At 35.7% G+C, this 15,882-nt stretch overlaps 1 protein-coding gene across 1 annotated transcript in view; it reads right to left on the reverse strand.

Moving 5' to 3' along the window:
* The window catches only part of NPEPPS (aminopeptidase puromycin sensitive), a 117,297-nt gene that overhangs the window by 10,500 nt on the left and 90,915 nt on the right, over nt 1-15,882 (reverse strand). Inside the window, exons 10-17 of the mRNA XM_052658919.1 lie at nt 13,806-13,970; nt 12,861-12,965; nt 12,395-12,455; nt 11,036-11,145; nt 8,486-8,549; nt 6,608-6,747; nt 4,623-4,757; nt 3,148-3,367 (exon numbers count right to left, since the gene is read on the reverse strand). Of these exons, the coding sequence (XP_052514879.1) occupies nt 3,148-3,367; nt 4,623-4,757; nt 6,608-6,747; nt 8,486-8,549; nt 11,036-11,145; nt 12,395-12,455; nt 12,861-12,965; nt 13,806-13,970 (1,000 nt within the window). The remainder of the gene's footprint in view (nt 1-3,147; nt 3,368-4,622; nt 4,758-6,607; nt 6,748-8,485; nt 8,550-11,035; nt 11,146-12,394; nt 12,456-12,860; nt 12,966-13,805; nt 13,971-15,882) is intronic.

The following is a 15,882-nucleotide window of genomic DNA, read 5'->3' on the forward strand; positions in this document are numbered from 1 at the left end:
ATTCATACAATGAAATACCACTCAGCAATAACCTATATGTATCTCTAGAACATTATACTGAGAGAAGCCAGATAACAGAATATATATTATGATCCCACTTATATAAAGTTCTAGAAGAGACTATATTAATCTAGGGTGAAAGAAGTCAGAATAGCGTTTGCCTGCAGGGGGTGGAAGGGTAGGGGGTGGCAGGAACCGACTGGGAAGTAGCCTCAGGGCAACCTCCTGTGGGGCCGGAAACGTGGTATGCATTTGTCCAGTCACTGAACTGAACTTATACGTTCTGCTGTATTTAAACTGTAACTCCATAAAAGGTTTAAGGAAACCATAAGAACTCAATAGACAACACAACTAGAGACTAGTTAAGGTTCTTAAAAGAACCAATTTATAATTCTGGTGCTGATTTGCTGTGTTGATGCAGTATCTTTATTATTCTGCTATATTTGATTCTTCCATCTGTAAAACTGGAAAACTGAAGACATTTCTCCCTATTTCAAAATGGTGTTTTTGAGCCCGTGAAGTCTCACATATTGTCATCATGAAAGAAAAGTGCAACACTCATCAATGTACCTCCATCTGTGTCCATCTACTTCCTGTCTTGTTCTTATGGATCTGCTGGTTTACAACCTAAAGCCAACTCCTCTCAAGTATTTAGCCATCACTCCAGCAGCTACCTCTCTCCTTCACATCATGAATTTTTCTTTACTGTATCATTTTCATCAACAAAGACATATCATAAAATTTCCCACTGTAAAAAGTGCCTCCTTGGTCCCACATCTCTCTCCTAGTTCCTTTTACCTGATTTTCTTCTTAGCAAAACTCCTTTAAAAAGTTGTCTAAAACTGCTGTCTCCTTTTCCTCTCCTTCCATTCTGGTGTTGTTCACCACCATGCCATGTGAAGTTGCTCAGTCATGTGTAACTCTGTGATCCCACGGACTGTAGCCTACCACACTCCTCTGTCCATGGGATTTTCCAGGCAAGAGTACTGGAGTGGGTTGCCATTTCATTCTCCAGAAGATCTTCCCAACCCAGGGATCAAACCTGTGTGTCCTGCATTGTAGGCAGATGCTTTACCATCTGAGGAAGGGAAGTCCTGGTGGACTTCCACCATGCCACAGAACCCAGTTAACATAACCATCAGTTCATCATCATTCTGCCTGACTTGGTACAATATTGGCACAGTTGATCGCTTTCCTCCCTCTACTGCTTAAGGCTTCTAGGACACTCCTCTTCCTCCTAACTCTCCTACATCACTGGCCAGTCAGTCTCCTTTGCTGATTCCCCCTCTTCTACCCAATCTTTGAATCCTGAACTGCCCAAGGACCCAGTCCTCACACCTTTTTTCTCCACCTACACTAAAGCCATAGGTGGTCTCATCCAATCTTATGGCTGTGAATACCATCTATGCACTAAATGTATTACTCAGCCTGCACCTCTACGCATGGTACTCTCTACTTGGATGTCTAAAAGGACCTCAAATTTAACATGTCCAAAACGGAACTCCTGATTCCCTTTTGCACCCAAACCTGCTTCTACAACAGTTTTCCCTGTCTCTGTATATGGTAACGTCACTCAGTTCTTCAGGCCAAAATTTCATGACTCCCATCTTTCTCCACCACACAGTCAGGCCACCACCAAGTATTTTTAGTTCCATCCTCAAAACATACCCAGAATTTACTACTTGCAAATGCTAGTTGCAGGCAGCACCCAGATGCATTACTCAAACAGCTTTCTAACTTGTCTCCCTGCTTCCTCTTTTGCCTCCCCCGCTATAGCCTGTTCTTCACACAGCTGCGTAAATCAAGTCATGTTCCTCTGCTTCAGACTTCCAAATGAGTTTTTCGTACCACTAAATGTGAGAGTCCCAAAGGTCCTATTGGAGCTGCTCTTCTCCCGCCCTCCTCTCTCCCACACTTACTCTGCCCTGACTTTACCAGCCTCCATGTTACTCCTTGAGCACCTAAGCATGCCTCTATCTCAGGTCTCTTGTACTTGCTGGTTTCTGTTTGGACCATTTCCCCACTACATAGCCTCACAGTTCTCTTCTACAGGTCTCGGCTTATGCTTAAATATCCCGTCCACTCTCTATTCTATAAAACAGTGGCTTATTACTCCTACTCCTGACCTACCTTACCTAAACTTTTTCTTCATGATATTTGCTGCCACCTAAAATACTACCTATTGAATTGTTTGCTGTGCCTTCCCCTAGAATGTAAGCCACACAGGGCAACTTTTTATTCACTGTTATACCACCAGCTCCTAGTATAGTACCTGGTATTTACTGGGTGCATAAGTGCTTGCTGAATCAGTGAAAGATAGATATAGAGCTCTAGACAATTTTTACTATTATTCTGATTGCAAAAGACTCCCAGAACAAGAAGAGCAGGGGAAAATACAACCTTCAGTTATTAGCATATGGTAGAAAATATATCTAAAGCCTGTACTCACTATTCCTAACATTTACATGACAGCAAAAGAATAAACACATGATTACAGAGATAAAGAGAACACATGTAGAAAGCAAATAACTCCTTTAATTCAGAAAACTGGCCTCTGTGTCTCTCAACATCATTTCAGGTTGTACATAGGTGTCTGGTATTTATAGTAACAACAAAATAATCCAAAATCCCTTTTAGCTTTTCTTGACTAAAAATGGGCCTTTGGAACTCTGTAAAAGACTTATTTCCACCATTTGCTCTGTGCGTAAATCATATTTAGCAACAAATACACATACCACCGTTTTTATGTTGGTTACCCATATAAATTCACCAGGAGGCTTAAAAGTCCTAAGTCTTCATTTCTAGTTAGCTGAATACATAGTCATGTCCAGTAGATACAAAGATGATGTTACTGTTAACCACAGCTAAGTTTTCTAATGAGCTGACTCAAAGACCCTGATGCTGGGAAAGACTGAAGGCAAGAGAAGGGGACAACAAAGGACGAGACGGTTGGGTGGCATCACCAACTCTACGGACACAAGTGTGAGCAAGCTCCAGGAGATGGTGAAGGACAGGGAAGCCTGGCGTGCTGCAGTCCACGGGGTCGCAGAGTCGGACACGACTGAGCGACTGAACAACAACAACAACAGCTGAGTTAAAAAGGACCCATTTCTGATCAGTTCCTTCTGCGTTCAGTACATTCGTTACCTTCTCCAGGTCTGGGGTCCCAGCCCAGTCTCTCCCCTATAGGTGAAAAGACATCTTTCACAAACTCTTGGATTTCCTCATAGAAGTCTGTGTGGGACAAGAGAGTTGAGAGAATCCCCAGGTTACAGCTCAGGTCGCTCCATACAGTATAATTGGGCTCATTCACAAAAGCCTCCATGACTTTTAGAACCTCTACAGTGCTAATGATTCCAGCTCGAGCCTGGGATAGGAAAAAACATAAATCAATCTAGTCTTCAAACAAAAACAAAACAAAAAGCACAAGCATGCATTTTTGGCATTGTCTTCTGCTAATTAGTCATCCCTTAGGGAAGAGACTAGACTATATAAGTTCAAAACACTGTAGAATTTTATAAAATAAAAACAGTATTATGACAACATTCCTTACTTTTTTGCTATTTATAAAACAGCTACTTTTTAAAAATGTTAAAATTTCACCGATTTAGAAAGAACAAAGAAGAAAGAGAACAGTTAACTTCCTATTTCTATTCAGTTTCTAGGGTCTTGGTATTGTTTGTCTTTTGAAAATTTTCATACTGTTAGAAAAGGTACAAAAACAGTTGGGGCTTTAGTTTTTGACAGAGGTGCTTTCAAAACTGGAGCTGCAAACTGTGTCAACTTCAGCCTGTCCTTTACTCATTTCTAAAAGAAGACAAACTGGAAGGTACTACAAATTCGTCCCTTTCAGAATTAACTAACAGAGTTAGGAAAAAGAACTTTTGTTACAGCAGCCAAGTGCACAAACACACCACTCTCCTGGGACAGGTCTCTCTCAGCAATGAGCTCAGCAGATGTGAGGTTTTGTGCATCAATGCTAATCTGTGTTTATACAAAGGAGGAATCCAAAACCAGTTACTATTAGACGGGAATGAAAATTTCAAGTCCAATTAAAGGAACATTAGGAGGAATCTGACAGTTTTATCACAAAGACATCTAGAAATTATCTAACCTATGTTTTGGAGTTATAAAGATAATACTACTAAGTGCTCCTTTAAATTTTTTCTTGAACAAAGCTAAATATAAAATATCATTTTAGAATGATAATGGGCTATAATTTGAATAATAATGGAATGTTTAAAAAATTCTAGAGTCTCCCAGCAAAGTACAACCACTATTTTAGAAAAATATAAATCACTCTGAATTATTAAAAAAAAAAAAATCATCAATAGAGAAATCTCTTCAAGGTTCATATCTATATCTATTGAAAAGAATTTATGCCTTACAAATGATTGTTTATGTACAGTTGCAAAAAGCTGGCTTAAGAAAGTGAGATTTGTTTCTGGAAAATTCTATAGGTTCAATCTTGCATATCAATTAATAATTAGTCATTTTCTTTAGTCCCAAAGGCATGCACCTCTCAGGAAGAACTATATTCTTCTAATTATGTTCTAGTCAGCCATTCCAGGAAAAACAAAACCATTTAATCAACAAAATCCATCATACTATTTGAGGCTCACCAAGGAGAAGAGATCATTCTGTAATCCAAGTCGATCCACTGGGGGCAGAGAAAGGTCGCGAATACCTGGTAATAAACTTTCCAGCATGGCTGAGCTGTATTGGGTCCGGTAAAACCCAACTGTTCCCAGGTTTAACTGAAAAGACATCCAACAGGTATTATTAAACAGTTGCATTTATTTTTTAAATCAGTTTTTTGTAGATATGAAAAGAGCTTTAGCTTTAGTACACCTGGATGAAAAACAATGAAGCTCATTTATGTTAACAGACAGGGAATAAAATGAAACAACACATAAAGATAGTAATCACTTATCAAAGATAAAAACAGAAGCAATACAAAACAGAAACTTGACATAAGTGGGAGGCAAAGTGAGTGACAGTGGAAAGAACATGGCTGAAAAGGAGGAAATAATCTGCCTAAGTTTCTAATTTCAGTGGATAGTTTTCAGTTTATAGAAAATATTTACTATATATAAAAACTCTTGGATAATAAAGTCTCCAAGGAAGACTAAACCTTTACATTGATCTGCTGGACCCAGAGTCTCAACAGAAGAGCAACTGCCAGGACCTAGATTTTAAAGAATTACATGGACTTAAAAGGCAGCTTCATATGATTTTTGGAGTGAGGTAATCATTGACTATCACTATTTTCTATGCTCAGTCAGTAAAGAGTCTGCTTGCAATTCAGGAGATTGCCTGAGATGCAGGAGACCAGGGTTTGATCCCTGGGTCAGGGAGATCCCTGGAGGAAGAAATCACAACCCACCCCAGTACCCTTGCCTGGGAAATTCCACAATAGCAAGAGTCAGACACAACTTAGTGACCAAAGTATTATTTACCAATACTCAAAAATATTTTTTATAATATTTATATACAAAATATTTTAATGATAAAATGACAATATAAGATATATGTATTTTACTATTTATATATATTTAAAAATCACTTCACATTTCTAATATAGTAATTGTTTTGATTCCCTCTATCTTTTACTATAGGAAGAATATCTTTATTTACCTAATTATAACCATACTGTACTTTTTTCTTATAAGAAAAATTTCATACTGCTACATATGCTCCAGGTTATAATTCCAAATGGCAATATATAGTAGTCCACTGAGAATATTTTAAAATATATTTAAAACAGAGTGAGAAACAGTTCTGCAAGCATGAAAGTCTGAGACAATACATGATTCTATTGCATGTGAGCATGTTTAGTCACTTCAGTCATGTCCAGCTCTTTTTGACTCAATGGACAAGAGTGCGCCAGGCTCCTCCGTCCATGAGATTCTCCAGGCAAGCACACTGGAGTGGACTGCCATGCCCTCCTCCAGGGGACCTTCCCAACCCAGGGAATCGAACCTGTGTCTCCTGCATCTCTTGCATTGCAGGTGGACTGTTTACTCACTGAGCCACCTGGGAAGCCCATAATTCCTATCAGGAATCTCTAACTGGGAGAAAAATTTGTAGCAGATATTTTCATTATGAAAGGTAGAGTACAGAATGATGAAAAATAATATTTACTGTTATTTCTGTGAAATGCCTTTAAAACACCAGCTCAAAGGAACTTCCCATTTCAGTGACACAAACTGATTATTATGTCTGATCCCACCTGATTATAGTTGTACACACACGATGACAACACATCACTGAAGTTAACATGTCACTACAGTGACAGGGCAGTTTGAAGTTGCAAGACTGCAAATGTTTTGGTTAATGTGACTTTATACAGAGACTACTCTTTTTTTCCTCTTTAATCCTATCCCTTTGTAATTGCTTATTAACCACTCCCTTACCTGACATAAAGGCAAATATCTAGACAACACTAAATTTCACATAAGAAAGTTTAGAAATGTCTTTTTCTTTGCAAGTCCTAGACCAAAATGAATCAGTAGAATTTAGAGCCAGCCATAAAATGCATACAGGAAATGAAAGAAATAAATCAATTTAGCTAAGATTAAAATGTCTATGGCCTTTCTGGACTCACCTTCACCCACTGGTCTGGTTTGACATCTTTTAAAACTATATTCATCTCTGGCTTGTCCATCAGAATCTTCATTTTGGCATGGCTGGAATCTTCACTAGTAGAGATTGTGATAGGAACCATCCACTGGGGACAGTCTTCTCCTTAAGCAAGAGAATAACAAACAGAAAACTTGAAAATAATTTTTCACTGGAAGAAATGGAAAGTAAGGTAGAGAGAGAGGACTGGTGTCCCATGTATGGGCTTGAATCTGTTAAGCCAACAGCTCCTTTTTAATGATGCATGAACTCTTCTGTGTAACCTGAATAATAATGAAGAAAGAATTTACTAACAAAATCACAACAGCCTATAAAAAAAGAGAACAGAATCTGTATTTGTGTAGAATCACAAATACAATGATTTTGTTGTTTTTCCCTTTTCAGAGCAATATCACACTTAGTCTGCTTAGTCGTGTCCAACTCTTTGTGACCCTACAGATTGTAGCAACAGAGATAATGATTTTAATGATAAAAGACATTTCGAGTGGGTTAAGTCTCTCATGCAGCACTTAAACAAATTCGAAAGTGCAGTCCTTAATAGGTATATATACTGCTAAGACACTGTGATAGGATACACCTTGGGAGCCGTTAGAGTCCCTCACTGAGGAGTCACAGCTAAAAGCCAAAGGTTTTGTAAGACAAATACATATACTGTCTCAAGTATTAGCAAAATAGATTTTGCATTAAGATGCCAAACAAAAGAAAGTCATTGCCCAGTACATTAATGGAACTATCTTAATCACTTAAATAGCTTTATGCTATCAGGCTAAACCACAGATGAAAATTCTCTCCTGACACTAGGATAATTCAGGTTTTAATACAGCCTACAGTGCTCACAGAGCATCAGAAAAACCGCAAAACCTGTCAGTCATACAGTGCAGACTGCTGGTACATGTGGAAAATAGCATCTGTGACATTATTTATTTAGATAATAAACCTGTCGTCGGACTTGTCAGACACATTTATTAAGAGAGTGATTCTCAATGCTGGGAAGGCTAAGAGTTGAAGGCTGTACCACTTAACCTTGGTAGAGTGCATCATCATTTGGTGGGTTGAATATGAAAAGGCACTGGTGGTTCTGATATACCTCTCTCCCTGTTGAGAACTATTTTAAAGGAAGTGAGAAAGGTGCAGAAAAACACGTCATAAGTTTTCAATTTATCTTTAATTCCCTGGGTACAAGAGTCTAATGTCATGTAGAAATATTTGAAAAAGCACAGTTGAGTGGTAGTTAAGAGTATAAACTTCTATAATGCAACTATTTCATTTGAATTCCTACTCTTTAACTCATTAAATAGGTGATCCTGGACAATTTAACTTATCTAGCTATGCCTCAGCTCCCTCATTTGTAAAACAGAAATAATATGAACCACTTAGTAGGGTTGCTAAGAGTATGAAATAAGGATCAGCTATAGTGCTTATTAGCACAATGACTGGTACAAAATAAATCTAAATAATCATTGGGCTTTATCTGCTTAGTTACTTACTATGACCAAGAATTTTTTTTTTTTAAGTCACTGTGTATACACAAGTATACCAAATGTACTTAGTACACAAGTGCATAACACTTAGTACAAAACTGCATACCAAGTTTTCTTTCACGGATTCAGGCTAGAGACATCACTTCTTGATGTTCATATCCTTATTCATTCATTACAGCCTCCAGTAACACAGAGAGATGTAGAATACTACAAATACCCCATGAACCTCCTTTTCCTACCATTTCCTTATTTCTATTTAATTCTATTATTTTTACATGGATAATTATTTATTATTAGTTTAAACACTACTGGTATAGTATCCAAATTCACTGATTAGCTCCCATGTATAGCCATTTGCTTACCAACATATGGTCCACTGGCACAGAACTTCTTTTGGGACAACCTCAGTAATCTGTCATCTTCTACCTAAAGAAGCAAAACAAAACAAAGGCTGTAGGAGCATTAACACTTTTTTTCTTAGAGGAGACATTTCTGTGACAAAGCAGAGGTGAAACCAGTACAGCCAAATGGCTCCTGAATACACAAAATGCTATGGTGATAAACATGATGAAACTACAGAATGGAAGAAAACTCACTATTTCTCATTAAGGCCTCAAAATAACAACACTCTAAAAATAAAAGGCCAGGTTCTGTGTAATACTGCCCATGAGAACAGAGATGTATCCAGATAAGAACTTCAAAATTTCAAAAGGGATACACAGTTAACTTATGAAGGAGGGTTATATGTTTAGTCTTTTCCATTTCCAAAAAGTGGCAACATTAAATTAGCATGTGGATTCAATATTCAAAGTCATTTAGAATGGATACATGTATATGGATGGCTGAGTCCCTTCAGCTCTTCACCTGAAACTACCACAACATTGTTAATTGGCTTTACCCCAACACAAAATAAAGTTTCAAGTTTGAGTGAAAAAAAAGAATGACAAACATGAAAGCAGAACATAACCTATTTCAAAGGATAAGCTTTGCAATGAAACAATAAAGTCAGGAGGAGAGACTGTAATAAACTAAAAAAACAGAAGCAATAAAAGCAAGTACATTAAAAAAAATACTTCAACAATACTCAGTCTTTTGTTTAGTTATTGTTTGTTACTATACTCTAGAACATTTTAAATAACACAAGCTATAACAGATTTAAGATCACCTAAACCAAACGTAAAATTGGGTCAATGACCTTTATAAAGGGATCAACTGACTATAAGAGATAGAACTGAAAACTTAAAAATCTGAGTGGGGAAGCAATGGCCACTTCAGTGCCATAAAGAAACTACTAATGAACTTTTTAAATTTAGGGACTATAAGGTGAGAGACAGATCATAATCAAGATGCTATGTTGCAGAGCTCTCCTATTTGTAAAAGAACTGAGTCATAGGCATGCATTTTATTGTAATGTAAAAAGGAGGATGAATTTGGCTATGCTTGTAGACCAAAAAAGTGCAAAAAAAGTAAGATCTTGAAAGTAGCTTGATGTTTTAAGTTCCTTGATTCTCAATAACATTGGGAGGAAGTGAGGTATTAGTATCCTCTCTTCTGATAAATTATTATGCTCTTAAAAGTATACTCTACTTGAAAAAATTATGGCCTTAGTTTGCTTTATTATAATCATTGAATATTTTAATAGTTTTGAGGTACTGACAGTTTTTGAGGGAAATTCCTAGAAGTAAAAGCAACAATCATCTTTGTATATTATTCTTTAAACAGGTAAAATGAAAACTATCTGTCAATCTGTGTAGAGTGTCAATGTCAAGTTTGATCAAGCCATCTCCTATAACAGACTAGTCCATCCAAAGTGGAGAAAGAAGACTAGAAACAGAAAGGTCACAATGGCAGCTCACTAAAGTTTTAGATATCTTTTCCCATCAAGTAGGATTAATTGTGTTACCTAAATTGCCTTTTCATATGCTTGCAGCCAATATGAGAGGTCCTTCAATGTGTATACTTTATTATAAAATACAGTCATATTTAAGGTTAAGATGTGTCTCTAAAAGGTTAACTTGCAAGCACTTGGGTGCATTCTGAGAGTAGAAGCGCTGATTTAAATGTCATCTAGATTCTTAAATTACAGAAAAGCAAATTTACTAACTTAAACTGCCACAATGAGAAGGCTTTGTAAAATATTAGCTTTAGGGACAACGCAGAACCACAAGGACAAACACATACCAAAAAAGAGCTATGAATCTTCCTCCCTAAATGAACGGAATTAATTCTCTATGCAGCTCATAAAACCATGGCAAAGAAATTTAAGAGAAAAATTTCACAATTTCATACAATTAAACTAAGTTAAGACAAACTTTCTGATGTGTAATTTTCAATCCTTCTGGAGGACAACTCATTTTGAACTACATCTGAATTTTGAACTACGTCTGAATTCAGATAACAGTTCAACTAATATGAATGTAATTCTAATCAAAATCACATCATACTGCCATCCAACATTAAAAACTAATTTTGAAGAAGGGTATTATAAATGGGTGTTGAATTTTATCAAATTTTTATGCATCTAGTAATGCATATGGTTCTTCTAATTTGATTCTGTTAATGTAGTAATTATGAGTTAATACCTTGCTTAATTTGTTTAATATTAAACCAACTTTGCATTCTTAGAATAAATCTCCTTTGGTGATTTTAGAATTATATCAACAATGTTATAGTGTTTTCCTCGAGGACAGTAAGGGCAGACAATATTTTGTTTTCTACTGTACCCATGTATAATTTTAAAGATGTGGGGCAAACTTTTGGGTATACAGATAATAAATCACTGAGAAAAGAGTATAAGGGCTGGTTTAAATCTTACCTAGAATACTTAAAGTACAGAAAAGCAAATTTGTAACACCGATTGAATTTCATTTAATATAATATCAGACAAATTGAAGAACTTTGTATAAGTTTACCTGTTCTGCTTCTACATAAATGAGAGGGAATCCCATTTGTTTGGTCCAAGTATTCATCACAGCTGCTATAGGTTTACCACTAGCATTTTCTAAACTTTCCCAGAGATCCTCTAGAAGATAAATACAAACAATGAAAATCTAAAATATTTACATTTTTATTTTTGTAAACAAAGCAGAAATTTTATATAACTCGAAACTGCATCATTGACCAATTTTGTTTTTTCAGGTTCAGGAAACAAACAGTGGACCAAATTAAGGTTACCCTTGCCTTGCCATTAAGTGAACTATATCACAATTTGTTCCAATTTATTAAAAAATTACAAATTATAAACAAAAGACAAACAGGTGAGTTCAAACAAGAAACAGGAACAAACAAATGGAAACATATTCAAGAATACTACAAGACGATCATTCACAAAATTAAAACCATTATACCCATTCAACTAACAGAAGTTAAAAAATATTCAATGCTGATGAGGCCGAAGTCAAGTCCATATGGTCAAACAACTCTGGTGGCTGAATAAGCAAAACAACCATACAATGTAGCATAACTATAACAGAAGAATGAACAGGGGAAAAAGTCCTTAAAAACAAACCCAAAGAATAAAGGTTTCACAAGACATAATTTTTGTTCTGAATCTTGAAGAGGAGTTGCTCATTAGGGGAGAAAGGAACATTCCAAATATACGGACTATATGTACAAAAAGGAAAGTACAAGGGAATTCCCTGGCAGTCCAGTGGTTAGGACTCTGCACTTTCACTTCTGTGAGCCTGGGTTTGATCCCTGGTCGGCGATCTATTAAATTCCTCGTTGGGGATTCTACTAAACATTAATGACATTACACAAATCGTCTTGCTTTTTAAACTATTTTTGTTCATTAAGGAACTCAGTTTCATAATCAATCAATCAATGACCTTTATTCTTCCTTTTGACTCTAATACCTAATAAATCATAGACTATCATAAAATTTTAAGAATTTCCTTCAGTGAAAATCTGCAGTTCCACAAGTTCAACTCCTACAAATGGTTAATCTGCAGCTATTTTAATGTCCAATGGTCAATTAAGGGCAACAAAACCCACAAATCACCAAAAAAGAACAAGCTCTGGTAAAGTAAACAGAACTTTTCAGATCAAAACACTGAAACACTGAACTGTGGAAAGCAGACTACTGGAGGCTGACCAAAAGGATAATAGGTTCTGACTCATACTGATCTATGATGTAATACATCTTCAAAAGAGTCGACTTTATTTCCTATCTGTCACATAGAAAATCGAGTATTTAGAAAAAAATAAAATATCATACTCTGGATAATGTGCCAACATTCTCTCCATTTCTATCTCAAGTTATTAAAAATTACCTGTGGCAGCATTCTTTTGTTGGAACTTGGTTAAATACATGTTCATTCCTTTCTTAAAGTCCTGAGAAAACACAATTTTTAAAATCCAGGAGAGTCAGAACTCAGAATTATAGTATATTTTGACTACAGAGTACTCAAAAACTGATTTACTCAAAGTTAATTGAGTATTAGATTTACTAAAACACAGTAATGTCTATTGGCTTTCATTTAAGAATGTATACACTTTGCCTTCTACTTTAAGTTTTATACCAGACTTCCACCAACCCCCAAAATATATTTGCAACATCATTCAAGAGACTAAAACAGTCAACATAAAAAGAAATAAAGATAAGCTAGAGTAATATTCTTATAGATTCTAGAAAAATTACTTAGGAACTTAACCTAAATAAAATCAAACTTTTCTTTTTCATGTAAAACTCTGTGAGACCACCATTAAAGAATTTAGCTGGTTAATTTATTTTTTTACCTTATCTCCAATGTAGTCATGTAGCATTCGGATGACAGATGCACCTTTGCTGTATGATATTGCATCAAATATCTCATCAACTTCAGAAGGATGGCCCACACTGACCTGGCAGACAGTGTGATTCAAGGTTATAAAAGGAGCAGACAAACTGTAATACTGAATTACATAAAGAGCTTTCTAGGAAAACTCTTCTAACCCGTAAGATACTTTTTACCTTTAGGTGACTCATACTGTATAATTGTTTAAAAGGGCGTAATAACTAATACTAATAAAACAGAATACATAACACGATCCCCATCATCTCTTTAGGACCTGGGTTCCAGTCTTGACACTGCTTTCCTGGGAGGCAACTCACTGTGGATCTCTTTGGAGACAGGGAGGTGAAGGTCAGGAAGGGAGAGATGAAAAACATTTGACTTCTTGCACTTATTGTAATGGCTAACAGTTACATAGGACCCAGGTTAAATATGTCAAAGTAGACTGTAAGTTTAGCTCTTTGGAGGCAAAATTTATACATATAAACTAGCCAAAATAGGACAGATTAAGTCAAAATAATTAAAATATATATAAAGCAATGACAACAACAAAAGAGTATGTTTAGAATTTTCTTTGAAACAACAGAATCATAATATTACCCAACAGGTATGGTTACCCCATTACTAATCAATAAAAATCGATTCAGTGAATGTTTATGGATACAGAAAACTTGCTTCTACAAAGATATAGATGTTTAAAATGAAACAGAACTAGAACTTTGTAGAATTTCAAGGGGACTTCCTTTGTAGCTCACTCAATAAAGAATCTGCCTGCAGTTTCAAAATGGAAATATAAACTACAAAAGTAAGTGACATCACTCATGCAATTTTCTTCTCAAAGAAAAATTTAAAAACTACATATTTCATGGAAAGTGAAAGGAAAGGCCAATGACTGAAAATTACGTCTCACTTCAATGGGATGGCTGTTATCTAAGGCGTCAAGCTCCTGAGCTCGTGTATAATCAGCAGAAACAAACTGAGTCCAGATATCATACTCTGGGAAGCAGTGGTCTACACACAGATACTCAATCCATGATGCAAAGCCTTCATTTAACCAAAGATGAGTCCACCATTCCTAAAAACAGAAGATGGAAATATGTAAAGAAAAGAAGATGCTGATCACTCCACTAATATAAAACACTCTTATGTCCCTTCCATTATACTCGAAAACTCTTAATGAGCTAAAATTCAATTCAAAACATTTAGTAAATAATTCACATCTATGAACAAAAGAATTGCCAAGAATGGCAACTGGTGACACTGGCATTATCACCACTGCTAAGTAACTTTTTGGTACTAAAGGTAGAAAAGGAGGAAGAAGGGGGATGAAAAACACCCTCAGGATGGAAAATGGGAAGAGAGTGCATAAATGTGTGCAAGAGCTACACTGTCATATAAAATTTAGTTTAATAAACAACTCTCTTTAAGAAACCAGAAAGTTATTAGGACCAGGCAAGGAAAACTGGGAACTATCTCCATAATGACAGGGAAAAAAAATCATTGCTGAGTGACAAGTTAAACTTTCTAGATAAACAGAAAAGTAGCATTGCTTATACAAGAATTACATGAAATTAACAAAATGTCATAGCAGTAAGTTTAAATTAAATACAACTGGTATTTAAACATTTATAGAATATAAAATTCTCATCTGTTAATAATAATTAATAGTGGAGTGGATAAAGAATATAATGGGTCACAGACAAAATCAATTTTTTAAAATAGAAATAAACTTTCTAGAAAGAGATTTCAATCTAATTTTCATTAAAGTTGATTAAATCTCATAAAAAAAGCAATACTATATGAATTCAAGATAAAGGATAAATGCAATGGTGAAAAACAAAAGGGTATTTTAAAATTCTGAAAAGATCAAACGTTTTCAATATAGTGATAAATGGCTATCTGTCTACATGCTTTGTGTACTTATTTAACTAACAGACTCCACTGGGATAAGCTGGTACAAAGCTAGTAATTTTCTAAGTCTCTCTAAACCCCTATATTTAAGTTAATGAAAAAACTGACATCCAATAACTAGAAGTTACTCACATACAACAAAAAGGTGTTTAAAAGCAACATGAGAATGCACACATTTCCCCCATTAAAATTTATTACTGGAAGTTTAAAAATAAAATCTCCTCAACACAGCAAAAAAAAAAATTGTTTGGTAGCAACAAACTTGCCGTGTTGGGAGAAAGGAGCGTTTCTGACATGTCTGAACACAGGAACTAGCATTCTTAATTTCATGTAAAAGTATATTTCAAACCACCTTTTTTTCCCTTTTAACCCCTAAGCGAAATTTTAAACAACCAAAGCAAAAAGGACAGGATTTACTTTCAAGGGCTGACTTTCTTTAGGAACTCTTTCAGACACATTGCTGTTTTGGTTGCTAAGACATGTCCAACTCTTTCTGTGACCCCATGAACAGCAGCACGCCAGGCTTCCCTGTCCTGCACTATCTCCTGGAGTTTGCTCAAACTCAGACATTTAAGAGTTGCTAAATGTTTTTCTTTCTTGCCTATTTCTGTGACATGTGGTCTCAACTAACATCCAAGTTGGGCTCTGCTCTTTGGCAGCCTAAAATGCCATCAGGGAATTTGGCTGGCTCCACAATCTCCAGTTCTTTCTTTGCAGAGGTACTTCTAGTTCACTTATTAAAAGCTGTGCTTCCAAGCTCTAACACAGTTGGTTGCTATAGATAGTATTCATTTAGAGTAAAAGGGAAAGGTCAAGACTAGAGGACAGAGATCATTCACTACAGACATTACAATAAACAAGGACTTCAACAGGAGAGCTGGAAATTTTAATATACTTCAGTTATTCTGTAGTTTCTTTGCCTTCATTTCTATCAAATATCAACTTAAAATTTTAGGCAATGAAGAAAATGACCCTTAAAAACATTTCAACCTTATTAAAGATAGTTTGCTATTCATCAGGTTACTTTACAGCTAGTGACATATGACACAAAAAACTTCAGTTAGTCTGAATCTCAC

The sequence above is a fragment of the Budorcas taxicolor genome, chromosome 19 (genome assembly GCF_023091745.1).
Source record: "Budorcas taxicolor isolate Tak-1 chromosome 19, Takin1.1, whole genome shotgun sequence".
NCBI lineage: Eukaryota > Metazoa > Chordata > Mammalia > Artiodactyla > Bovidae > Budorcas > Budorcas taxicolor.